This window comes from Penicillium solitum (genome assembly GCF_028829755.1).
Source record: "Penicillium solitum strain IBT 25940 chromosome Unknown utg000009l_segment0_segment0, whole genome shotgun sequence".
Taxonomy (NCBI): domain Eukaryota; kingdom Fungi; phylum Ascomycota; class Eurotiomycetes; order Eurotiales; family Aspergillaceae; genus Penicillium; species Penicillium solitum.
The window spans coordinates 778,137-803,347 of NW_027072128.1; the positions used below are offsets into that span (position 1 = coordinate 778,137).

Sequence of the window (25,211 nt, forward strand, 5' to 3'; positions counted from 1 at the left end):
TTTGATGTAATTCCTTCAATTTAAATATGACTCACGGGTATTGATATTTTCGCTGTGCATATATATCTCGCGGGATTATTGAAGAATATTCAAAAAAGTTTTATATTATGTCTCGATGCCTGTGTAATAGGTTTCCCAAGAGAACCAATCAAACACGTTAGTTATCTGGAATGGACCTCTTATTACCAAGACGTGAACAAGACACAGCGGGCTGATCGGCGTCAAATATAGACCATGGGGCTCATCTCTGTTGGTAACCGTTCGAAATACTTCGCAACGTTAAATTCTCCAAGATGAAGATCCACTGGAAATTTAGGGCCTTGGTCGCGCCTGCCCATATGCTCTTCAGGCTGTGATTGAAATGCCTTGGCCTGCTTTTCAATGGTCTCAGTCAGGGCGTGGTGCGGAACATGACCTTGAGCTAGTTGCAGGAAAACAGACGCAGTATGCTGAAGCCTGGAGCATATAGTTGCTAGCAAGCGCATCTGTTATCTCATTACTGCGAAATAGTCCACCGTGGCAGGTAAAAGGTTCAGATCCTGCGCGATTGCAGATGTCTGGGCACCATCGCTGTAGATGATGTTGCCGAATATCACGAAGAAAGGGGTGAACGGACAATATAGAAGTTGCCTTATCAGTTTAATTAGTAACCGGTACCAAAAAAAAGCGGGCGTGAAGATATATGGACATACCATACTGCCCCATTGTATACAGAGCTCCAACTTGACACCATGCAGCTCAGGGTAGAGATAGCTTCGCGGGCAGACGAAAGGCGTACAACGGACGAAGAATCACCCCCTTGAGCAGAAGGATAAGAGAGAATGTAGATACTGAAACCTCATTGTACTGATTCCCGAATTCATTTCTTGGATTTGGCTGGCTGTTGCTGAGGTACTTTCGACATGCAAGATGCTTGTAAGAGACTGTCACTAGGTATTAAAAGACTTGTCTTTAGTCTACGAGGAAAAGTGTAACATACCTCATGGGCGTCCAACCACCAAGTCCCGAGGCTTGATCGAATCTCTTGCTTTTTATGTACCGAGCCATCCATCGCGAGAAGATTCACGACCGACCCTCCGAGTTTTGCCCACTGAATAGAACGTGTGATAATCTCAGCACCAAAGCGCGAGCCACAGGTAGGTCCCCGCCCCTGCCCATCCTCAAACACAGCACGCTCGTGCGGTTTGAATTTGAGAAAGACTAGTTTGGTAACGGTACGTTCTGATACAATGCCGTGGGAAGAAAAGCCGGTCTTCCAAAGCAGAGGGAGCAAGATTTGTCTATTAAGAAGAGGAGCCAAAAGAGACAAACCCGTTTCTTTCTCGAGTCCAAGTCCTGGTGAGCCGGTGAATGCAATCCCAGAGCTTTGGCCTGCCTGCAAGCATGCCCTAACAACATCCATGATAGATTTGGCACTGCGTAATCCTCGCCATGCATTGCCAGGAAACACAAAGCCTGCACGTTGTCGTAACTTGGTTTGAGAAAGACACTGCTGTCATTCAGCGCGAGTTGCACATTACGTCGAAAAATCTTCGTTTCGCCATTTTCTCCGTTCTCGTTCAAGGCAATGGAAAGCATCATGTAATTGAAGTAGGCAACCCATGCCTTTTCCCGGACTTTGTGGGGTTCAAATACCACTTCTTTTATGACCTCGCCTGGTGGGAAAGAGAAGAAAGGTTCACTGGTATCAAAAGGTTAGTGCCGATCGATATCCCTGAAGAAACGAAACATTACTGCTGATCAGGGGGTAGCCGGTTGCCTTTGAAGGTATATAGAACGTGGTTGAATCCTCCACAATCTGCTGGTCACTCTCCACGGTGGTCAGCCGCCCAGAGAGATATTGAAGTTTCGAATGTGCACTTTGACTAGTCACATCGCCTGGTGATTGGCGGATTGCATCAATGTTGGCGATGCCTCCTTTAGGAAGGAGAAAGAATGCGAGGGGCCGACGTATGGCCTCGACTCGGAACCAACATTTGTTTGTGACGAGGGAGCGAGAATTCCAACTCGATATTCCAGTATTAGTCCCAGGTGGTGCGAAAGTGATAGCCTGCAGGGCTCGATTGACAGAATCTGTCAACTGATGGACTGTATTCTCAAGTCTCTTCAATCTACCTTCGATGTCGTTTACTACCGGCAAGTCTCTCGTTCTGAGATTATCAGATCCAGCTTTGAACACAGGTATTCTGATGCTATCAATCTCACATCTGATTGAATGTTAGAATTCGAGTTGACTGAGCGGAGCTCGATTTGTCTCGCGAGTATACACAGCCACGGGGCCACAGTTTGCAGTTACTGCATTCTGGGAGTTCCCGCGAGCACCTTCAACTTTTTAAAAATCTCAGCTGAAAGAAACCTGATCCGTGGGTGTGGAATACTTGAGCTTTTTTTGTCGGCAAACGACATAAGGTCTATGGTCACATTTTTGTAGTCGCTTTCGTTTATTTTTTTGCTGGACAGTAAGTGGTATTATAACCTTCCCACTACATGTATTTTTCAAGTTTCGTTATAAAGGGTAGTACATATATAGGTATGTAGTCAGTACAAAAGGACCTGGCGTTACTCGCCGCATTGGCTGCAATATACATAGATTGAACCGGGAATATAGATTTAACCGGGAATATACATATTTAACGTTCCCCCCAAAGAAATCTGGGCCATAGCTCACATGCTGGGTCATGAAATTAATATTTCGTAATTTGCACCTATTGCAGGCAGCTTGTACTCCGAGGTCTTGCCTAGTCTGTTGCGACGTTGTTTAAGAGCCACCAAATATGCAACCTGTATTTGCTCACCTTGATAATGTCTATCTGGAGTCGATCTTCATCCCAAGTGGGACGATAGCTCAGTTGGGAGAGCGTGCGACTGAAGTTCGCAAGGTCGCTGGTTCGATCCCGGCTCGTCCCATTACTTTTTGCTTTTTTCACTGCTAATCCATCCGTACGAGAAGAAACATGGTTTAGCCGGACTTTTCTTTTTTTTTAAAAAAAACCAACGAACCTCTCTCCCTTTTACTACGAACCCGATTAATTCACCTCCCATAGAACATTCGTTATATCAAAACTGAGTCTGCTAACTTCGGCCAATCAAAATACTTGAAGGTCCAGCGGTTGCTCTGAGAGTAGCGGCGGCACGGGGTCACAATCAGCCAATTATTCTGCTTTAAGTAAATATAAGGGATTTCCATGGATGCTATATTAAATAAGTAGGGAAACATACGTTTTTTGGAGGATAAAGAAGATATACTATACATATATATTTCCTCAGTCTTCGAACTAGCTGAAGTAATAGGACGTGTACGAATATTACAGGCCTATATAGAAGACGAATGATAATTTAGAAATGACACTATGTCAAGGTCATGCGGAGAAATATGGATACTATATTTGTTTTAATATATGTTGCACTTAATATTCCTTGCAAGTTTGGTTGAATAATATAGACCTCCTTTATACTACCTATATATATCTGCTTATATCTTCCCTAACCAGTTCAGGGCCGAGAAATATATATTATGCCTAAAGGGTATGTATATCTTGTATAGACAAGTCAGATAAAAGATACCTACTTTCTAGATTTTGCGTTTGCTGGGGCGCACCAATATCCGGTAGGTATATTGGGCGCTTGGCACGGCTATGGGGCCTCTTTAGAAAGAAACCTCCAGTTTAACGAACATTTGTTAGATCTCAGTTTAGTAATTAGTTAACTAGGGGTTGTCTACTGTACCTGGGCTATTCCGATAGCATTATTCAGATTCATAGACTCTAATTGTGCTTCAATCGTCATCCCAAATGGGACGATAGCTCAGTTGGGAGAGCGTGCGACTGAAGTTCGCAAGGTCGCTGGTTCGATCCCGGCTCGTCCCATTACTTTTTGCTTTTGCATTTTGATAAATCAATCGACCTATCTAGCTAGATCTGTCTATCTATCCATATATCATAAACAAGAAAGGTGTGAAAACTGGTGGTTGGTTGTATTGTGACCAGAATTGCGCATCGAGAGATGGAAGGAAGCCGACGTGTTAACTTTTTTATTCATGGATAGATAGATAGAAGATAGCTTGCTATGTTGGGTCACGCGATAGTGAGATATTGGATAGCGCGAGACGGCTTAGTTATATCTATCCATATCCATATCATTTTATTCAATCCAAGTACTTCACCCTGCCGGAAGACTCTCAGACGTCCGGGTAAAATTGAAACCTATCCTGTGGACCATGCTCTAGGACCTATGTGAATATCATTATATTCATTCCCTAAATTGGGATCACTCATAGAGCGTCAACAAGGTTAGTCCATATATAGATAGCTCCTACTCCAAGAAAAAGGTACCACTTCAAATCTTCAAATAGCTTGGTCACTACGGTTTTTGCACCACGAACTTCGAAGCTCTTGTCGAATTTTATACTAAGAACTTCAACATCGTCCCATCATTGGAAAGGAGGAAACAAGAAGGACTTGGCTCTATCCAGAAAGGGTACAGGTCTACGTGTGGTGTTAGCCAGCATATTTATTCTCAAATCGCAGGTCTTCGACTACTGGTGGGATACGACGGGAAATATGATTGAGCATTATGCAGATGGGGATTCGGCATATGGTTAGACACTCATTGGGTATGGACCGGGTGATGAGTCTTTCGCTGTGTGGTGGACCTGAAGTTCCTTCTTGGGTTTTGGAGTGATAATTCTACTCTCTGCAGTTGAAGGAGGAAGGGTAGCAAGTGGACAGGGCAGGAGACCGGCTAGATTGACTTTAGCGCGGCCTCTTATAGTTTCCAACCTTGGAAGGTTATCATGGTGAATTTCGGAATCGGCAATTCCTTTTTTCATTTTCACGTAACAAAAGTTCTTCACTGTTTCGCGATTTGAAGATATATATATATATATATATACATGTGAAATTTAACTCTAGCCGGTACATGATGAAATGAGTCTGCCGGGGAATGACAATATTTGCCATTGGAGATATATACATCGACAGCACATCGATCTTGAGAACTACTGCAGACACAACATAGATCGTGCTCCAAACTCCTTCTCCACTGTTCCATCTCGTAATAACATGTCTCTCAACCAACGTTTCGCAGCATCTACATCCGGAGCCCCAAATTTGACTATGACAGAGCCTCGCAGAGAAGCAGCAGTCCATGTTTTCACAGATTCACCTGAGTGCAAATCAACTTGTTCATGAAGTTTCCCATTTGCTCGAATACGCGGGAGATGGGAGAACTCTGCGAGAAAGAAGTCACCGAGAGCACGAAACATTGGGCCCCGGATGATGAGAGTGCCAAAAACCCCGAGACCGTCCATCTCATTTTTATAGCTTCGCCCCGTAGACGATGTTTCATCCAAAACCAGGCTATCTCGGATCAAAAGCTTCTTCGTGGTTCCTTTGTCTGGCCTAGGAAGTGACCAAATCTCATTTCGACCTTTCCATCCAAAAAAATCCCATGCCTCGCCTATCGCAGTTCGTCCTTCGGAAACCCAGTCTAGGACTAGTATACTGGATAAAGAATGGTGGACATGGAATATTTGACATTGCTCATACGAGCTGTCTTTGAATGGCTGTACCGGGTCCGGTAACAGTAGGAGCGCTGCTCCTTCATCCACAGTGACAGTGAGGGATTGGTATGAACATATTGACTTGGATGGTGTCTTGTACACCTTCGTGCTTCCTTGCGTAAGAAGGGCTAATCGCGATTTAGGCCGAACTCTGATGTTCAAGTCTACACGGTCGCCGGCAACCAGCCCGCCACCATAACTCATCATAAAGACGAGGACAGACCGGTCGGTTGGTCTGGATGGCGGTGACACAAGTTTCAGAGGATATGTGCATGAAAGCGTGGAAATAGAAGAAGAGCCGCAAAAGGCGTGAACTTCAAGTTGGCCGGTACCTGACTGGGGTTTCTGGGGTACCGCCATGGTGACTTTTCGCACCGATGAACTCCCGCGATTTTGAGGGACAAAGTCAAGTTGAGGGTTTCATTTTGCTAACAGTAACGAATGGTGGACTGCTAGAAATCGATTTGGAGTTCACGGGTTGAATTTGGCGACATCGACAGTGGAACCATAAATTGAGTCTCTTCGGCGAAAAGGACCTGACACACCCGTGGGCTTCTACTTACCACTGGATAATTTGTCGGTGGATTTTAGCCTTTGATTAAAATTTCGCATGGCAGATTGGACATGGGATGTCGTCAACGTCATTTGCCGCTTGCGGACAACAATGGCCGATAGGTCGTACCTTGAAATCCTCCCCCACAGCTTTTGTTGGCCGAGTGGCGGTTAAACCGGCGATGACCAACGTGACTGTTGGTATCTACACATTACCCACTCTTAAAAGGCCGAAGCGCCTATTTTATATGCAGGGCTGATCGAGTTCATGCGTAAATTCGTGACTAAATCCTTTCCTACTCCATTTGCCGAGTTCTTGAAAAAGATCTGCATTCCGACTTGCTACAAACGGGCATTTGAAGTGTACCCGTTAATATCAGCTTGTATCGCGCTTACGAGGAAAAGTTGACTTCAAATTGCGAATCACGATGCAGTTGATAGCCCGTGAGGTACGGCGGACGAATAATTTGATCTTTTATTTCGACGACTAACGAACAACCTAGTTGGATAAATTGGTCATTGCCCAGACCGGGCTTTTGGCCCAACGACGACTGGCGAGAGGAGTGAAATTAAACTACCCCGAAGCTACGGTACCTGCTATCTTCATCCCTTGGAACCCTGGAAGGTTCCAACGTTAGTGATATCAATGACTATGTACTAACGACAGAGTAGGCATTAATCACAAATGTGCTGCAAGAAGTATGTATTAGCCTCGGAGCCAGCACAGCACCTAGCTCTAACCATTCCTAGATGATGAGAGATGGCAAGCACACCGCATCAGAGCTTATGTCTACCGGGAAACATATCCTTGGCCGCCGACATGTCCTTCCGGCCGTGATATCAACTCTTACAGTACTGCAAATTGAAGGGACCTTTACGACAGGAACGCATCTAGTTACTGTCGATCAACCCATTAGCAGCGAGAATGGCGATATTGAGCTGGCAATGTATGGGAGTTTCCTTCCCATTCCACCGGAGAGTTTATTCCCCTCATATCCAGAATCCGAGTACGAGCCTTTGAAGATGCCTGGAGCCATCTCACCTGGTGAAGGAATGATCGAGCTCAACCCCGGTAGAAAGCGAACTCAATTGAGGGTTACGAACAAGGGTGATCGGCCAATTCAGGTATTCATCCTTTGTTCTACATACACTTCGACGAGATATATTGCTAAGCTTTTGATTGCAGGTCGGCTCTCACTTTCACTTCATTGAATCAAATCCGGAGCTGGATTTCGACCGGATCAAAGCTTATGGTTATCACCTTGACATCCCCGCCGGAACGTCGACTCGTTTCGAGCCAGGCGATGTCAAGACCGTGAATTTGACGCAGATCAGTGGTCTCAAAACTATCAAGGGAGGAAGCAGTATTGCGACTGGAACCATTGACCTGTCTCATACCAACGCGGTACTGCAACGTATCCAGGAGGAAGGCTTCCGACACACTCCCGAGGAGGTGCTCATTAATATACAAGAGATAGAGCCATACAAGATGGATCGACTTTCTTATGCCTTGATTTACGGTCCGACTGTCGGTGACTCGGTCCGTCTCGGCTCGACAGATCTCTGGGTGACGATTGAAAAGGACTACACAGCACACGGAGATGAGTGTACATTTGGAGGGGGTAAGACTTTGCGCGACGGAATCGGACAAGCTGCTGGGCGTGCAGATGATGAGTGTGCGGATCTGGTTTTGGTCAATGCATTGGTGATTGACTGGACTGGTATCTTTAAAGCTGATGTTGGAGTGAAAGACGGGGTTATTGTGGGGATTGGGAAGGCTGGCAATCCTGATGTGATGGATAATGTGAACCCGGCTCTGGTGATTGGATCCAATACGGATATCATTGCTGCAGAGGGGAAAATCGTCACTGCTGGTGGTATCGACACCCATGTTCACTTTATCTGTCCGCAGCAGGTTGAAGAGTCTATCTCGTCGGGTATCACAACTATGTTTGGAGGAGGCACTGGTCCGAGGTAAGACCACAAGTATTGATATTGCGGTGTCTAGATCTAATATTTTGTCCAGTACGGCCTCCGTTGCCGCCAATTGCACCCCGAGCAAGACCTATATTCGACAGATGATGCAAGCGTTAGACACACTGCCAGTCAATTTTGGTGTCATTGGAAAGGGAAGTGATACTGGCAAGCCAGGTCTTCATGATCAGTGTAATGCAGGTGTCGCTGGCCTCAAGCTGCATGAAGACTGGGGATGCACTCCCTCAGCAATCGACACTTGCCTAAGGTAATGGAATCTTATTTGCTTGATCGACACGGATACTAATACCTATTACAGTGTCTGCGAAGAACACGACATTCAGTGCCAAATCCACAGCGACTCTTTGAACGAGTCCGGGTTTGTCGAGCGAACGGCAGCTGCATTCAAAGGAAGGACAGTCCACGCATACCATATCGAAGGAGCTGGCGGCGGACATGCGCCCGATATGATTTCTCTCGTACAGCACGCCAACGTCCTCCCTAGCAGTACCAATCCAACGAAGCCATACACCTGCAACACAGTCGACGAGCATCTCGATATGGTTATGTCCTGCCATCATCTATCCAAGAACATCCCCGAAGATATTTCGTTCGCGGACAGCCGAATTCGTGCAGAGACGATTGCCGCAGAAGATGTCCTCCACGATACTGGTGCGATTAGCATGATGTCATCTGATTCGCAGGCAATGGGACGATGTGGAGAGGTTGTCCTTCGCACTTGGAATCTGGCTCATAAAAACAAGGTAGAGCGTGGCCCGCTGCCTGAGGATGAGGATACTGGAGCAGATAATCACCGAGTCAAGCGGTATGTTAGCAAGTATACCATCAATCCTGCCCTCGCGCAGGGTATCAGTCATGTTGTGGGCAGTGTTGAGGTTGGAAAACTTGCCGATTTGGTGATTTGGGAACCTTCAAGCTTTGGCACCAAGCCATTCCAAGTTCTTAAGAAGGGATTTATTGCTTCAGCTCAAATGGTATGTCCTCCTATAATACACCTTAGATGGATATAGGTCGAGTGCTAACCATTGCCATAGGGTGATCCAAACGCATCGTAAGAACCACTCTGCAATCTATGGTCTTCTCCCCTGTTCTCTTTTCATGGATACTTACTGTCACAGGATCTCTACCGTTCAGCCCATCATTGCGCGACCGATGTTTGCGGTAAGATTAATCCAGTCCTCACCTTACCCAAGAAGCTTTCCGAGCTGACCACAATCTAGCCCTTGCTATCATCAAGTAGTGTGATGTTTGTTTCTAAGGCAGGCATGGAGAACGGTTCCGTTAAATCCTACGGCCTGAAAAAGCAGATCGAAATTGTGAAGAATACTCGCACGGTCACCAAGCTTGACATGAAATTCAACAATGCCACGCCGAAGATGGAGGTTGATCCTGAAGCCTTTGTAAGTTCGCGCTTTGCGTTTCAAACTTTAGAATAAGACACTGATGGGTTACAGACGGTTATGGCCGATGGAGTGCACTGTAAAGCAGATGCGGCTACCTCGCTTCCACTTACGCATCAATATTTCATATACTAGGCTGCAGATTGTAAAGGCTATCTGTTGAGTTTGTTCTTATACACCAGGACTCTGCCGACATATACCTTTGGCTTTAATATGGCTGGGCGGAAGGGAAGCCCTATTTTCCATGTCATTTCATTGTATGTGCTGGAGTTGCCCCTAGAGCCCTAGAGCCCAAAAACACTTGCATCAGAGAACCTTCAAAGGAGGGATGGAATGAAATAAAAGAGTCTCACAGTATGAACACCGGAAAATAGTTAAACTTGAATTCCCCGAGATAACTACAGAAAAACCAAAAGCCGAAAATAAACAACGAAACAACAGTAAAATTGATTACATAACCAAAGCCGAACAAAAAAACCACAGCGGGTATAGAAAGCACTTTCATTGATCTCATTGCCTCACAGGACAGGGATCTCACGACCACCCCTCCATAGGCAGCGGGACACCCTCCCATTCATTGCCCTGTGTCACAGGGGCACTGACTTCCTCCTCGCAAGACCCACCGAGCATCTCCTCAGCAGGACCCCAGCCCATAGACTCAAGTTCTCTCACAAAGAAATCACGCTCTTCTTCCATCATAGAGGCACCCTCATCACCACCCATGACATCCTTGTATTGGCGCAGATGCCACCAGTGCGTAAGGCCACGAAGTGCTTGCTCCAACGGCAAAGCTTCTTCAACCTCAGCATCGACATCAGAGCCAGCGAGCCAGTCGTCGCGTAGCTCGGGACGGCAGTAAAGGTAGATGGCGGTGATGACGCGCATGTTACTCTGGCGCCATTTGCGGCCGCAGTAGGGGACTTGGGACTTGAAGAGTTTGAGGGTGTAGAATCGGAGGTGTGGGTCTGGGATTTTGAGTCCCTTGCGGAGGATGTTGCTTGATTTGTACTGCACTAGTAGCAGGCAGCGGTGGGCTTTGTTGCGCGTGATCTTTTGCATGACGTGTAGGTAGTTGATGGCGGAGAAGAAGTTGCGGAAGGAGAATACTTTGATTGGTTCTTTAGGGAGGGGCGCGGTTGGGTAGCCTAGTTCGTCCACTTCGGGGCGTGTTGGTCCGCTGAGGATATCCGCTAGGGATTCCTCTTCGGAGAGACCTGGCATGCTGCCATTGGCTGTTGGATCCGTGCGGTGGCGGGCGATTGGGGGCGGCATGGCTTCGTCTTCGCTTTCGGTATCGCCGCAGGAGCTTCCTTCGGTCTCCAGGGGGAAGTCTGTGTTGCTTTGACAGAAGTGGAAGAAGCTGGTTTTTGTGTTAGTGTGTGAGCTAGCTTAGTGAATGAGGTTGAGTAACATACGATAAGTCTTCACGGTCATTCTTATGTGCCACCGTTTGGTCAACGTCTTGGTGTGCGAACATTTTGAGAATCAAGGGGATGTAGTTGGAGTCAAGTAACAGTTGTGTCATGTACTCAAATTTCAAAATATCTTGATGGGTTAGCGACACGTCATTCAGAAAAAAGATTCGGAATATAGACTCACGGGATCGCTTAAACCACTTAAGGAGAAGCAACAGAGTCCCAGACACGGCTTTACCGGTGATCTCGCGGAGTCGAATATTGTCTAGCTCATCGATAGATGCGTCGGAAAGGAGATTGTGGGAGGAGCCATTCATGGAATGACTGTTACTGAAGCCTGTGTTAGAACGCATTCGTTATTCTTTTTAAGTGTCTGAGCTCACCTCATGCCCTGCGTAGTCTGGCTAGCAGACTGGCTGACCACTGCGCTGACATTTGTCAGGATGATTTTTAAGAATACAATGGTAATGGACTGAAGGTGAGATAGAGTATTGGTCTGGTAAACAGTAAGCGAATGTCGAAATTTGGTATCGAAAGCGTGCACTCACATAAAACGAGTCAACCGCATCCAGACGCCGCTGGATATCAGGATCATCTGTCTCTTTCTCTACTGGTTTGGGTTTAGGTTGGGCCTTCTCCTCATCGCCCGACAAATCTAGATGTTCAAAATCGTCCGGTAGATCATCCGAGATGTTATCGGGGAAGTGAGCAGCATCCTCGGAGTTCCAGCCACGATCGTACTGCATAAAGTGTTCACGCTCCTGCCAAAGCTGTCGCATCGCACGGGTCATTTTCACATGGGTTGAAAAGAGCTTTCCAGCTTCAATAACTGACGCAGGGACATCACTGCCTTCCCATCTCTTTCCAACCAAGGTATCCTGGCGTTCCGTTGTGCCCTTCCCGCCAATGCGGTTGCTGGAATCATCTAGGGGAGGGTACATAAAGGGGAAATTCTGATTGGTCTGATAGTTCTGTTTCTTCCCAGCTTTCCCTCCTGGGCCGGCGGGGGATGGCGGTGGGGATGGGGCTGGGGTTGCAATATGGACGGCCTGTTGAAGGATAGAGCCATTTCCACCCGAAATCGAGGGGGCAACACCACAAAAGATGCCGCTGGACGAGTTCATCTTAGCTGCATTGTGTGGAAGAGGGGGTAGAATGGAATTGTTTTCTAATTCCAGTGGAACGACAAGTGGCGGAGGGTTGTAAGCTGGGTATTTGGAAGTAATTTCCTGGCGGAAGAGATGGTAGTCCAGAGGGGAGGCGTGTAGAAATGGTGTCCTGCGTTTGGAATCATCCTTCTCAGAGGACACAGCTGGCTCTAGTACCTCCTTTGCGCGCTTTAAATCACCAGTCCCACCGAAGACGAGAAGTACGGATTTCCATAACAACAGAAGGATTCTGGTCAGCGGGATATTGGCAGATTCGTCCCAGCGCAGTCGAGCGATGATTTCAACAATGGAGACCAATAGACTAGGATTTGAGCTGCTCAGCGCATCGCGGATCGAGCTGCATTGAGGGTCGCGCGCCTGTTGCCTGCGGCCTACTTCCACAGCGAAGTATAAACTTGTAAGGACCAAGTTGGCCTCACGCTCCGGTGCCGCAATATCACCAGGGTTGATTCGCTCGTAATCAATGTCACTGGAGTCTGATCCGAGTGCTGAGCGGGTCTTATCAAAAAGGCGGCACATGTACTGTACCAAGGCGGTAACGCCCGAGCATTCTTGAACAAGGGAAACGTTCTCCTCGATGCACCGAATCTGCATTGACTTGAGCAATGGCGTTTCGGCAGCTGACTCGGAATTCCCATCTGAAGGATAGTCGGGCGCCACTCTCCCACCGCTGAGACCCCATACACCAGTGACAACATAGCAAATGGTTTCAAGGGCTTCCAATCGCGCGGGGGCTTCAGAGAGTTGCATATCCTCAAGCACCCGATCAATAAATGAACGACGTAAATCCTTGGATGCGTCAAGCCAAGACACACAGGGCGTGTCTCGCTGGTGTCGCTGACAAAAGGCGGGCCATTTCTTGTTAAAAGTCGCTTTCGTGCCCATCAACATGACACGATCAAAGGCGTTATACTGGAACCACTCGTCGAGCTCATCGGGAAAAGATTGGGCGTCGGCATATTCAAAAGCATAGGCTGGTTGCTCGATCTTGGGCATTTCACCCACAAGCTTCCGCAACTCCGATAGGCTTAGAGAGCTCGCACCCCGGTCCGTATTCTCCTGGACGGGAGCTGGAGGGGGCGGCTGCATTGGAGGAGGTGGAGCGGAGCCTTCACGGCGAAGTTCCGGTCGTTTCATGGATTTTTCGGGCGCAGAGGGCGCCGTCTCAGGAGCGGGTGTGGCCTGTTCGGCCTGTTCCTGGCGGAGCCCCTCAGCCACCTCCTCCATGAGTTGGTCGTCTGAAACTGGCGAGATATCGGTCCCTGTTTGGTCGACCTCATCCGCCTTAACAATATGATGCTCCTGCATAGTGGCTTCGGGTGGATCTGAAGACACGTCCATCACTGGGGACTTGTTGACTTGTTGAGTTGTGTTCCTGGCAGAAAGTTGGGTGGATCACCAAGGTACCAACGCTCCATACATCAGGCAAAAAAGCGAAAAGAAAGGAGCGCGAAAATCAAATGAAACTCATGCAAATGGACCACTACACATTTTGTTAAGTCTTCGAAGTGCACGAGGGGTGACCGGTAGCTGTGGTGTTGATGCGGGAGGCCAGCTGACACGTGACCCGACTACAAAGCCGTTGTGTTGTTATTTTGAGATTTATAATGAATTGAGTAGAAAGAGATAGAATGAAATTGATTTCAAGCAGTTAAATCAACAGGCAGGTGTTCGCTCGCGACTATGGTAGGTATACGCTAAAAAGGGGACATCCCTTACTCCGACTTCTTCTCACTCAGGCCGCGACGCTTCAATCTCTGAGATTCCCAACGTTGCCAGCCAGCCTCAGCCAGGTCCTCACTTAAGACGAGATCACGGATTCTGACCAGCCGAGATACAGTAGTCTCCATGGCCCATTCAATCAAACCAGAGCTTCGGAGCAGGCTGGTGACCATGAACCAGCCGCAAGCACATACGAATCCAGCGGCACAGCCGGCAAGGACTTGTTTCGGGGTGTGGTAGTTGAGGTAGACTCGGCTGGCAGCGACACCAGCAGCTCCAATGCAAAGGGCCATCATGACCAGGACTCGTAGGAGGACGGCGACATTGGGGTAGGAGCTGGCGGAAGCTTGGCTGTGACGGAAGAGAAGGAAGAAGGTGAGGTAGACGGAGAAGAAGGTCATGAATTGGGCATGGGAAGATGGCATTCCATATCCCTTGCCGAACATTTCTGTAAATTACACGTGTCAGTTTAGGGAAGGTACGCACGAGACCATCAACATCAACATCAACAACTTACCCTTCGGTCGCTCTTCCTTGATCAAACGTTTGAGAACAAAGTTCAAGGCTTCACAGCCCATCTGTCCTACAAACATCAAGATGACCTCCACCTCTCTTGTTGACCAAATCAAGGTTGCATAAGAAACGCATAGTGCCTGTGGGATCAGGGCTACCCATGCTGAGGCAAAGGACAGTCGGTCCTCGGGGTTCTTGAAACCTCTAGTTAGTGGGCAAGTCAAACAAGTGATTATAATGGGGGTCACTAACGTAGTGAACATGAGTCAGAGACAACGACGCCAGCGGAGTGTCTCCCATGATGTTTTAAGAAAGGAGTGAATAAGGGAAGTTCCAAAAGTTCCACAGTTCCCCTAAACTTGGAGATTTCCCTTTTCAGGGATTATCAGGGTCAAATGCCAAGACTAAATGCCAAGACCCTTATCAGTGGACGATAAGGAGATTGGGCAGCGGGGACTTCGAACGTTCAAATTGTTTTTCCTTTCCATCTTTTTTTTTTTAGGCATCCGAGGAGGATTTGCCCTTTTCTTTTTTTTTTCTTTTTGGTTTTTGAATATTTTGTGTGTCTTCTTTTTGATCTCTTTTTTTCGATCTGTCTTGTGTCTCACTACTTCAACTTTCAAACAATGACGCCGTTGTTCTCTCTCCAAACCCCAGACTCTCTATTGCATCATCTTTTGGACCCCTCCCGACTTTCTGCCGAACATTGGCCCATAGAAGGAATACTCGGAACATCTTCATCTTTGGTTGGTCTGATTTTTTTTTTACGGTCCAAGTCACAACGCTGATTCGAAGTCATCTTCCTGCAGGATATAAACCCCCCTTTCGTGCCCGATCGTCCTTAGTGACCGTTCACTTGGGATCGGTCATCATTATTACCTTGGTCAAGGTTTTTTTTTTTTTTACGACAGTCATGAGCTATTGTTGCTAGGATTTCTTGCAGGAGACAACCCTTGTCTCCAAGTTGCGATCCGTTGGTATCATATCGGAGGCAAATATACAACCCACCCCCACCTGAGAAATCTTCACAAGTGATCATACTCGGTTTCATCTCGACATGACCGAACTCGACTTCCCAGAGGATGACCGCTCGGTCGAACTTTCCTCGATTGCTGCGATCTTTCCAGAAATACAAATCGATCCTTCCTCTCCGTTCAAAGCCGCTCTCGATCTTCCAGTCGCACCTTCCGCCCCAACCTCAATATGTTTTCAGCAACCGCTCGATGCCGCAGCTGCCATCATCACACCTCCAACTTCATTAGATGAGTCTAAGGGAGAACTAGACCAGCCGCCCATTAAAGATGTCCATGTCCTCTCGCATTTGCCTCCGCTTAATCTCGAAATTGAATTGCCAGAGGGCTACCCAGCCGAAAAGCCGCCTATCGTTCATCTGAAAACAATCCCCTCATGGCTACCTCCCTCGGTCATCGATCAACTATCTAGCGATTGCCAACAACTCTGGGAAGAGTGTGGAAAGGATCTGGTCGTCTTTACCTACATCGACCATCTCCAGCAGCTCGCAGAAACAACTTTCAATATTCAGGACCCATCTGGGGAAGTATGTTTGTCGCGGGACTTGAAGATCGGACTACTGGACTACAACAAGAAAGCCGAGCGGGAAAAGTTTGAGCAGGGAACTTTTGAATGTGGGGTATGCCTTGAACCGAAGAAGGGAACCGTTTGCTATCGATTACTTCGCTGCTCCCACGTATTCTGCATTCAATGCTTGCAGGATTTCTACAACTCCTGCATCACCGAAGGTGATGTTGACAGTGTGAAATGCATGGCGCCGGATTGCGAGTACAACAAGAGACCTGCAGCTGTACCAGGCGATGGCCAGACCCCGCCACGCAAGAAGCGCGATCGTACCCTAGGACCAAGCGAGCTACTTCAGATCCCTCTAGCCGCTGAAACGGTTCAGCGATATGCATTCCTCAAAAGGAAGAAAAAAATCGAAGCCGACAAGACCACAGTCTACTGCCCACGGCAATGGTGCCAGGGAGCTGCACGATCCAAGCGGCACCCCAAGCCAGAAGATCCCATGTCGGATGACTTGGATAGTTCGGACGAAGAAGATGGTTCAGAGCCCCGCAGCGAAGTAAATGATGGAGAACTTCCTCCCATGGCGGAGCGAGTGTCTATCTGCGAAGACTGTAACTACGCATTTTGCTGCGTCTGCAAGAAGGGCTGGCATGGCGAATTGGTACGCTGCTTCCCACGCCGTGACGGCGAGCCCACAGAGGAAGAAAAGGCAACCGAAGAGTACCTGCGTCTGTACACTACCCCTTGCCCGACTTGCAACGTGCCCTGCCAAAAGCAAATGGGATGCAATCATATGCGCTGCTTCCAGTGTGACACACACTTTTGCTATCTTTGCTCGGCCTGGCTGTGTGCCGACAACCCATATAGACATTTCAACGACGAGAAAGGCCAATGCTTCAATCGTCTTTGGGATTTGGAAGGTGGCGATGGCATCAACCCCGATGGAGCCGAAGCACTCCACCGCATCCCAGACGCACTCCTAGACTTTGATGACGACCCAGCGGTGGTAGCCATCCACGAAGAAACCGATGAAAGCGATGACGACCGCCCCGCATTTGAATTTGATAACGATGAAGACGATCTCCACCGACACCCTCCTCCTCCCGCCCCCGTTCCACCCCAAGTCAACCGTGGTGGTGGCAGACCTGGCCAGCGTGATCATGCAGCTGCCCGTGCAGCAGCAGCTGAACGTCAAGCCCAAGCTCGCGCCATGGCTGAGGTACGAAACCGAAATGCGCGACGACAGGCTAGACGCCCTATCCGATGGGCAGAAGCTCCTAACCAGCGTCTCCCTCCACAGGCAGGTGATCCTAGACGTCCTGTCCGGTGGGCAGAGGTTCCTGCAGAACCATTGGCAGATGAAGAGGGTCCCATCCGGTGGGAGGCCATCGCGATCCGACCAGGTCGAGCACAGGCCCATCCTGGCCTTCAGCGATTCTTGGATCTAGTACAAAACGACCGTGAAGACGAATGGGACAGTGATGAGATGGATGATGACTTCTAGATCGAGATTCTATGTGCACAACTCAACATTCAACCGCACATGAGAGTTTTCACACTTTCTTCCCTTCTAAAAAGCGTCTTAATGACATTGATGCATACAACGAATTCATGGTCTTTTCTTTCCCTTTCTTCCTTTCCCGATTTGTGTTTTTCATCAATTCCCCCTTTGTCTTCTGTCGCATTGCGTTTCGTTTCCTTGTTTTTTTTTTGGTTATTTTCTTTCTTTCTTTCGTTTCTATTTGCTTCTGATTTTCATATACTAGGTCTTTCTTCTCTGGCCAAGCGCAGGCACTGTTCATACATACTTTCCCACACATATAGAGTGTGTCGCTAGCGCCTTGCTTATTTGATATTCTGCTTTTCTATCTGATACTTTTATAATTTCATCATGGTCGATCGTTTGATTGTCTTTGGTCTTTGATAGTAAAATAGGGGCATATGGTTTTACTGTCCTCTATGGTCACTTAACCGGACCAGATGTATACAACTATAAAATAACATAACATTTTGGTTATGACTACCCCTCCCCAGATTTAGGAAGTCTCTATACTACCTACATATAGGTAGTTTGAGAAATGATCGCCTCTCTCTTTCGAGCTAAGGCTCTTCCCACTATATCCATAAGACGCTTTTTTTCTCAGCCAATTACTTGATCATCTCTGTTTCCGTACTGACTCTATTTGCACAGTCTTTATATAAATCCCTAGTTTCCTATGGTAGTTGGTAAGCCCTACTGATTTTATCCGCATCTCACTCAGCTGGGCCGAAAAACTTGGAAGGGCTTGATTATATTGGGATCCCGCCATTTGGGCTGTTGTAGTCAAGTCATAGTGCTACTCTGAAGCATGAGAACGCTTTGTCAAGAGTGGGCACCCTTGGAGTATCCAAGCTTGGGAGAATAGAGTACGTCTTGTCTATCTTTCATAGAGCCCAGCAATCTATGGACTGTCATCAGAATTAGTCAGAAGTATAAGAAGCTGTATAAAATCGACTATCTCGGAGTTACCACCTGCATCCGGGATTGCTTGGGAATCGCCGTCATACATTGGGCTAGCGTCTAGCGCCGAAGGCTGCGCTTGATGGCTTGGGGATATCATCATCCAAGGCTCCAAGGTTGATATCCCAGTGCGGACCTTCGATAAATATACATATCTTAGGAGTTAGAAACCTTGTTTTAGGTGACTAAACATTGCGTTTAAGCTTATTTGGCGCGGAACCAATCAGGTCCACCTTGGTTAGAGCCTCAAGTCGCCGCTGTATGAATTAATCACGTTGAAACGATGACATATTTCTTCATACTATTTCCCGACTACAGTTATTGAGTTTGATGTGCAATATTGACATAGATATTTTGTATTGCTTCAAGTTCATTTGACATACATTTGTACAATTAGATACTAACACGGGTGGATCTGTTAGTTTGGATGATACTTCTTACACCCGTGATTCAAGAAGCACAACCTGATTCGGTGATTGTAGTTAACCCCTCCAGTCATGCCAGAACTCATAACTCATGGCCGTAAGATCACAGAATAGCAAAATCAACCTGTAATGTCGAGAGGGGTGGTAACCATGCCAGGTCTCATGAGGTTGGTAGATGTCCGAGGCATAGGCGTGGGTTTCGGGAATTGTGAGGTTCGGGTCTTCGGAGCCAGGGCTGAGATCCGGGTTAGAGGAACTGGAAGCCCCGTATTCGGGTGAGTCTGCGACACAAGGCTCATCTTTATCTGGGTTGAGCAGACGGTGGTTGAATCTCAACCGATCTTTGGGGTTGACATCCCGAGGAATGCAAGGAACATCTGGCGGTATCTCAAATCCAGGCATGGGACTTGCAGCAATACCCATAATAGGTGGTGTTGGACATCCATCGTCCCTGTCCTGGTTGGCGAAAGGGAGAAGCCAGTCTACGCGGAAGGAGTGGCCGGTTTCCTCCTGCCATGTAAGAGTGATGATGGCAACCCCACCGGCCTGGGAGGCGGCAATGACGATCCCAAGTTCAGGGAGGTACTTGACCATGTTTAAGCGATCACAGGAGGAGAATATGGTATCTCCTACCATCGATTCAAGTGGATCTCGACAGAACGACCGGAATCCATGGTCCAACGGATAAGGATCTAAAGTTATGTTATCTCCAGAGAAGTGGAGAATAGGGAAAAATCGAGGGTTGCACGCTGAGTAACATATTAGCATTCTAATCTAATAAACCAAAGTATATCGCTCACTTACGATGGCGTATGAAACCGTTTGAAAAATCGTCGTCAACAACAGGATCATTGCCCCACTGCTCATTTTCTTCTTCAATCAAATTGGAAATACCACGTCTCACGCGGAGAGATTGACGGAGTGGAGTCGCCTCATCGTCTTGAGATAATCCAGTGCTGGTAACAATGCTGTCACTAGCGCTGGCAGGAGAAGCAGTTTCCGAAGCCTCTGGAGTGGTATGATCACGCTCTGAGCTCAATGATCGAGGTCGAGATTCAGTATGAACACCATCAGGAAAAAAAACATCGTCTGGTAGAAATAGCCTCGAAGTTGTTGCACGTTCTTCAAGCGCGACTTTCTTAGAAGCGGCGAACGATCTCGACGCAATATCAACAGCCGCATCTGACACTTCGAAAACCATCCGACCATTTATATTTCTTAGGTCTGGTTCGCATCCACAGGCATCAAACTTGTATTGGTGCTGTTGAACTCTGTGAGGATGTAAAGGAAAGACAAACCAGCCCCTTTGTTCTAGACCACTCCCTGGAAAATTATAACTGGATGTCTTGACAGGAGATAGCTTGTCCCAGACTCTCCATACAAGGACTCGGTTGAGGATATCGGTGCTGACCATCCACAGACCATTGGGGTCCAATTCAAAGTTGGCAAACGACACGCATGGGATGTTGTCAAAATGGCCCTTATAGCTGAGCCGTAGGTTGCGTGTCCGATGATGGGGCATGTCCTTTTTCAGCTCCTCCATCGACGGTGAACTGTCTATTGATAACCATGTGCTTTCCAATACATCAGAGCCTCCCACGTTTGAGGTCTCAGAGCAACTATGACTGTTATCGTCACCGTCAGACACAACATCCACCAACGCGAATGCAAAGACTGTGATGACGCCTGTGTTCGCGCTCACGGCAATCAACCGAGCAAATTTGTGGGTGGCTAAGCCCCAGGCACTTAACTGGACATGTTCAGCAAAGAAAGGCTTTACTTCATGCGCATCAAATGGTCGACTGCCTCCATATTCGGCGCTCCTATTGATTGCTGAGAAAATAGCCTCGACATTGTAGCCAGTAACGTTTCCAGAGTCTGTCGCCAACAACAAAACCTCATCAACTCCCAGATCATCCACAATGATGTGGTTGATTGTATGAGGCCTAGAACGATCGATGTATCCAGGCGAATTAGGTTCTTTCATCACCGGGTGAATGATCATCTCGGGTTGGGAGCCAAGGAGCTGGCGAGGTCCACTGGGAACCCATACGTAAATATCGTCGAGCTGAGCTGTAAAAAGCAAATTTCGACGCTGTGAGAGGGCCGCCTTTAAAAACCAAAGTCAGAAATTATACAGTTGAAACAGCAACTCGGTCAGTGGGTACTCACCAGGTTACACCTCCAAGTAGATACAACTGGCCTAGAAACATCTCTATAGCTCAATGATAATCAGCCACGGTGAATTTAGGCAGCACACGTATAAACACCCACCTAGGAAACTAGCACAAGTCAGTTTATAGTTCTCACGTGAGGTAACTTCAAAGACAAACATACGCGTTCCTCGTCTGTTTCAACATTCAAGATTTGTACTTGAGGCCGATATCGCGGAAATTCCCTCTCCGTATCCGTAGAGCACTCGTCCTCAGAAAGAGGAGAAGACATTGCTGTAGGCTAAGGGCGCTTGTCTCCAACGGCGGAGCGCAGAGAAGAATATTTCCTTGGGTCTGAGCAGAGAGAGTCGTGAATAGTAAAAGAAGAAGCTTGTTCTGTCATTTCCAAGGGTGGAAAGGCCAAGCCACGAGAGACAGAAGGGTGGGAACTTTGTAAACAGATCATGATCAAGCTGGTCGAAAACATCTCCATGGCTGCGGGGAGGTGCAATCATCCGATGATGGAATGACTGACCGCCCGCGCACGGACCAACTTTTGAGTACGTACAGACCTACAGCTTCGAGGGCTTTGGCTTTCTCCCTCCTACAACATAGACTCCTTCAACACAATCCTATTACACGATGGATTTGGTTGCTGGTGTACGAAAAGAAGGCAGCCGGTAAGTTGGTTCGCTGGTTATCATTTTTAAATATGTTCAACTTTGCTAATTTTCGTATTAGCGGCGGCCGCAATGAGTTCAAATGGTCCGACGTCCAGAGTTCCGTGCACCGCGAGAACTACCTAGGCCACTCAGTAATGGCCCCAGTCGGTAGATGGCAGCAAAATCGTGATCTTGCCTGGTATGCCAAGGGAGACGAAGACGAGGAAGAACGAATCCGGAAAGAGCGAGAGGAACTCCAGCGTGTCAAGGAGGCCGAAGAGGAAGCAATGGCCGTCGCTCTGGGCCTCCCAGTGCCCCCGAAAGCATCTGAAAACGCCAACATGGTTCCTTTAGGAGGACCCAACAGTACCGCCATAGTGTCAAAAGAAGAAGAGATGCCAGATGCTGCAACAAGGGAAAAAGACCACCGCTCTAGTCACCGACACAGACGCGAGCGAACCCGAAGCCCGCGACGGGAACGGCGACATGACCGGGGTGACGATTCTACACGTGACAAGGACCGGAGGCATCGCAGACATCATGACGATCGAGAGCGCCATCATCGCACCCATCGTCACAGATCACGATCTCGCGGTCGAGACCACTACAGACGGCGCTCAGTGTCCCGTTCTAGGAGTCGACCCAGCCGAAAAGACGAGGAACACCAGAAACGACGACGGATGGAGCGCAGCTACTCACCAGCTGAGCGCCGGCGACACCCCGAACGCAGACGAGACCGAGATGACCATGACCGCCGCCATTGAGCTGCAGACCAGGGATACAAATTGTTACATTAGCTTGGCGTTGGAGGAAATCGATTCAAATGTTGGATAATTGATTGCGTACAACTATCAATATGACAACTATCTAATCTACGTGACGAACCTTTTCACATTGAGGTTCAATAGCTTACAACTCGTCATGAGTGGTCTTTTCAACCCCGACCAAATCAGGCATGGACATCATGTTCACCACCATACTGGTCCAGCCGGTAAAGTGCTGTGTCCGCTGGCCATTGCCCGAGTCAGGGTTGTACTGTTCCCAAGCGAACCCAGTCTTCTTCCACTCGCGGAAGACATTCTCGACCAAATTCTTCCGCAAGTCGCAGTACATCTCCCGCGCCTGTTCCTGGTGAGGACCGGAAACCGTTGCAGTGTCCTGTGAAGGTTCTGTTAGATTTTGCGGGCAAATAAATCAAAAGATGGAAGCACTTACATAGAGATTCTTCAACACCAAGTAGTTGATGTTAATCCAGATAGGGCTTCTCCAATAGTTCTCATCGGTCTCGTAGAACTTATCCTTCTTGCTCAAACTGCGGATACCATAGTCACTCCACAGCTCCTCGGGGTCACTGATCAAGTCCAACACAGCCTTGAGACGCGAGCTATCAGGACCCAGCATACCAGTCAGGAAGGGGAAAATGGAGATGTAACCCTTGTGGCAGACGTGGACGCTCTCTTCGTATTCATCGATAGTCGCATCACAGAAGGTCTGCTCCTTCTCGTCCCAATGCAAATCATCAATGTTGCGAGTGATAGCGGTCTCGTAGTAGGCGAATTCCTCAGCATCTTCTTCCTCGCCGAGGCTCTCGGCAATGCGACGCATAGCGCGAGTCATCATTCCCATCCAACTGATCAGATCAACATGCAGCTCACCGGGGTGCGGCGGCTGAGCTCTTGGGTAGTCATCGATGCCAGAAGTGAGGATGTGCTGCACGGAACGTCCGCGCCAGCGGTAGCCTTCCTTGGTCGAGAACGCTTCACGGTCATACGACTTGATATCGCCGCGCTGAGTGTTTCTGTACCAGTTGTAGTGCTTCTTCAGGAGCGGGTAGAATGAGCGAAGGTATGCTTCAGACAGTTCCGGGTGTCGGACAGTGGCAGAGCGCAGGCTCGCGGTCGCATCTTGGTTGTCCAGGGATTCGAACTCGTTGCTGTTGTTGTGGCTAGTCTTGACTTTGTCCATGAATGCTTCTAGGGCCATAAACAGAGTGGGCGGGTTTGCGTAATGGGGATATTGGATCGTAAACTCCGGGGGAACCTTGCTGCGTGCCTCTTGACCGAGGATTTGTTCACGGGCAATCCATCCATCCTCGTCCATCAAGTGGAACCAACTCTTGATAATCTCGAGCCTGTAAAAGTCAGTATATCAGCTAAAACTAGTAAATTAAACGAAATTAGGTGTAAACATACGCAAGATCAGTATCGTATTCAATCACGGGCATCAAGTGGAAACCTTCATCCCAAAGGAACCCTCTAGGGAAGAATGGCCGGGAGGGAACGCAAGTGAAAAGCTCCTTCGGCCCTTCGATAACAGGCTGGACGGCAGCCCTGGCCTCGGCAGTCTCTTCCCAGAAGCCTTCGTTCTCCTCTTCATATGCAGGGTTTGCGGACCGATCCACGACATCATCGCCGTGGAAGAATCCAATACCACCGATAAGGTTAGACAACATTGCCTTGGAGAAGCCCGAGTACTTTGGCGAGTCAAATGGCGCCTTTGGCTGGAGCAGCTGCTCAAAAGTCTCAGAAAATGAAGCCGAAGCAGCATCAATTTCCTTAGTGAGGATTTCCGAAGTCAACGGTTCGGGAGCGGAGCCAGAGGAGAACAGGACATCGAACTCGAATGCACCTGTGAAAACCTTCTGGACAAGATGAACATTACCCTGGCCAGGCTTATGTTTGATGGTAAACAGTTGGGCCGGGGGCGAAATGTTCTCTTTTCCATACTCTTCAAGGGCTTCATCAACCTCTGCCTTCAATTGAGTGAAGAAGATTCCCTTTGCTTGCCAAAGTTGCTCCTCTGGGAAGGCCACACTAGCTACAATGCTGCGATCCAATGGCTTATCTGTGGAGCTCGGATGATTGTAGCGGGGGTACGAGTTGGTTTCCGGTCCAGTGGTGACATCGATAGCGAAATCACCGAGCTCAGTGGAGTATCCTTCGAGCTTGACATTGCCTTCCACGCCAGTGGACTCAGAGGATGAAGAATCGGCTCCCAAGTGACCGAAGCCTTCAAGCGTGGAATAAAAGATCATCGAGATGGGCTGATCGGGATCTGCGCCCTCTGTGGGCGTGCCTTTGACTCGGAATCCCCAGCTACCTCCGTGCTGGCCACCGGGAACTTTGATGAAATCGATAGTCAAGTCCAAGCTGTTCCCAGCGTCGTGAATGGTTTCTCGTCCGCCCTTGCGGATATCGTACTCGTCCCAGCCATACCCAGCCATTCCTTCATTTTGTTCGCATGTGTGTCTAAAGTCTTAGGTGGATGTTAGCTTCAAAGTTCACCAATGGAGCCGAGATACCAAAAATCACATACTTTGTTGAGCACCGGCATAATCGTCAACCTTTCCCCAGATCAACCCTGCCGTAAGACTCTTTGGAATGCGAGGACGAACTCCAAAGTAGAGATTCGACTTGTAGGGGCCCCATAGCAGGGACTCGTTGCTGGCGCGTCCGGCCTCTTGAATCAAGACGGACACATCATTGGGATCTTCGCTTGCAACAATTCCAGTTGCACAAAGCAGCGAAGTCAATAACGCTGAAATTCTGAGGTGACGCATTATGTAGCCTCAGTCAATTGACTGCTGTCCTCTCCGCGGGATTA

General features: G+C 48.2%; 9 protein-coding genes across 9 annotated transcripts; 3 read left to right on the top strand and 6 right to left on the bottom strand.

Moving 5' to 3' along the window:
* Nucleotides 1-221: 221 nt before the first annotated feature.
* On the bottom strand, nucleotides 222-1,402 carry N7455_011418 (Transcription factor; the record flags this gene model as incomplete). The annotated part of the gene is made up of 6 exons (XM_065606662.1): nucleotides 222-449; nucleotides 501-630; nucleotides 693-722; nucleotides 779-912; nucleotides 980-1,200; nucleotides 1,312-1,402. 6 exons carry the CDS (start codon nucleotides 1,400-1,402, stop codon nucleotides 222-224), a joined length of 834 nt encoding a protein of 277 aa, XP_065459828.1.
* Nucleotides 1,403-4,996: 3,594 nt separating this feature from the next.
* Nucleotides 4,997-5,920, bottom strand: N7455_011419 (urease accessory protein UreD; the record flags this gene model as incomplete). Its single annotated transcript, XM_040954522.2, has 1 exon — nucleotides 4,997-5,920. The coding sequence occupies one exon, from the start codon at nucleotides 5,918-5,920 to the stop codon at nucleotides 4,997-4,999; it is 924 nt and encodes a 307-aa protein (XP_040815047.2).
* A 620-nt stretch (nucleotides 5,921-6,540) lies between these two features.
* On the top strand, nucleotides 6,541-9,642 carry N7455_011420 (uncharacterized protein; the record flags this gene model as incomplete). The annotated part of the gene is made up of 11 exons (XM_040954349.2): nucleotides 6,541-6,561; nucleotides 6,616-6,702; nucleotides 6,785-6,811; nucleotides 6,863-7,237; nucleotides 7,299-8,086; nucleotides 8,139-8,354; nucleotides 8,406-9,081; nucleotides 9,142-9,158; nucleotides 9,226-9,268; nucleotides 9,328-9,507; nucleotides 9,562-9,642. The coding sequence occupies 11 exons, from the start codon at nucleotides 6,541-6,543 to the stop codon at nucleotides 9,640-9,642; spliced, it is 2,511 nt and encodes an 836-aa protein (XP_040815115.2).
* A 399-nt stretch (nucleotides 9,643-10,041) lies between these two features.
* Nucleotides 10,042-13,432, bottom strand: N7455_011421 (FAR11/STRIP family protein; the record flags this gene model as incomplete). Its single annotated transcript, XM_040954362.2, has 5 exons — nucleotides 10,042-10,867; nucleotides 10,923-11,052; nucleotides 11,107-11,252; nucleotides 11,306-11,418; nucleotides 11,471-13,432. 5 exons carry the CDS (start codon nucleotides 13,430-13,432, stop codon nucleotides 10,042-10,044), a joined length of 3,177 nt encoding a protein of 1,058 aa, XP_040815069.2.
* A 374-nt stretch (nucleotides 13,433-13,806) lies between these two features.
* N7455_011422 (phosphatase PAP2 family protein) lies at nucleotides 13,807-14,626 on the bottom strand (the record flags this gene model as incomplete). The annotated part of the gene is made up of 3 exons (XM_040954286.2): nucleotides 13,807-14,261; nucleotides 14,331-14,520; nucleotides 14,579-14,626. The coding sequence occupies 3 exons, from the start codon at nucleotides 14,624-14,626 to the stop codon at nucleotides 13,807-13,809; spliced, it is 693 nt and encodes a 230-aa protein (XP_040815262.1).
* A 757-nt stretch (nucleotides 14,627-15,383) lies between these two features.
* Nucleotides 15,384-17,372, top strand: N7455_011423 (RBR-type E3 ubiquitin transferase; the record flags this gene model as incomplete). The annotated part of the gene is made up of 1 exon (XM_040954475.2): nucleotides 15,384-17,372. The coding sequence occupies one exon, from the start codon at nucleotides 15,384-15,386 to the stop codon at nucleotides 17,370-17,372; it is 1,989 nt and encodes a 662-aa protein (XP_040815181.1).
* Nucleotides 17,373-18,716: 1,344 nt separating this feature from the next.
* N7455_011424 (uncharacterized protein) lies at nucleotides 18,717-21,434 on the bottom strand. The gene is made up of 5 exons (XM_065606663.1): nucleotides 21,131-21,434; nucleotides 21,068-21,075; nucleotides 20,966-21,008; nucleotides 19,598-20,903; nucleotides 18,717-19,542 (listed from the first exon to the last, which is right to left on the bottom strand). Exons 1-5 carry the CDS (start codon nucleotides 21,236-21,238, stop codon nucleotides 18,851-18,853), a joined length of 2,157 nt encoding a protein of 718 aa, XP_065459829.1. The 5' UTR covers nucleotides 21,239-21,434; the 3' UTR covers nucleotides 18,717-18,850.
* Nucleotides 21,435-21,565: 131 nt separating this feature from the next.
* On the top strand, nucleotides 21,566-22,442 carry N7455_011425 (MMtag domain-containing protein; the record flags this gene model as incomplete). The annotated part of the gene is made up of 3 exons (XM_065606664.1): nucleotides 21,566-21,626; nucleotides 21,688-21,952; nucleotides 21,987-22,442. The coding sequence occupies exons 1-3, from the start codon at nucleotides 21,589-21,591 to the stop codon at nucleotides 22,440-22,442; spliced, it is 759 nt and encodes a 252-aa protein (XP_065459830.1). The 5' UTR covers nucleotides 21,566-21,588.
* Nucleotides 22,443-22,517: 75 nt separating this feature from the next.
* On the bottom strand, nucleotides 22,518-25,167 carry cwh41 (mannosyl-oligosaccharide glucosidase; the record flags this gene model as incomplete). Its single annotated transcript, XM_040954312.2, has 4 exons — nucleotides 22,518-22,766; nucleotides 22,824-23,739; nucleotides 23,801-24,863; nucleotides 24,924-25,167. 4 exons carry the CDS (start codon nucleotides 25,165-25,167, stop codon nucleotides 22,518-22,520), a joined length of 2,472 nt encoding a protein of 823 aa, XP_040815189.2.
* Between the last annotated feature and the right edge of the window lie 44 nt (nucleotides 25,168-25,211).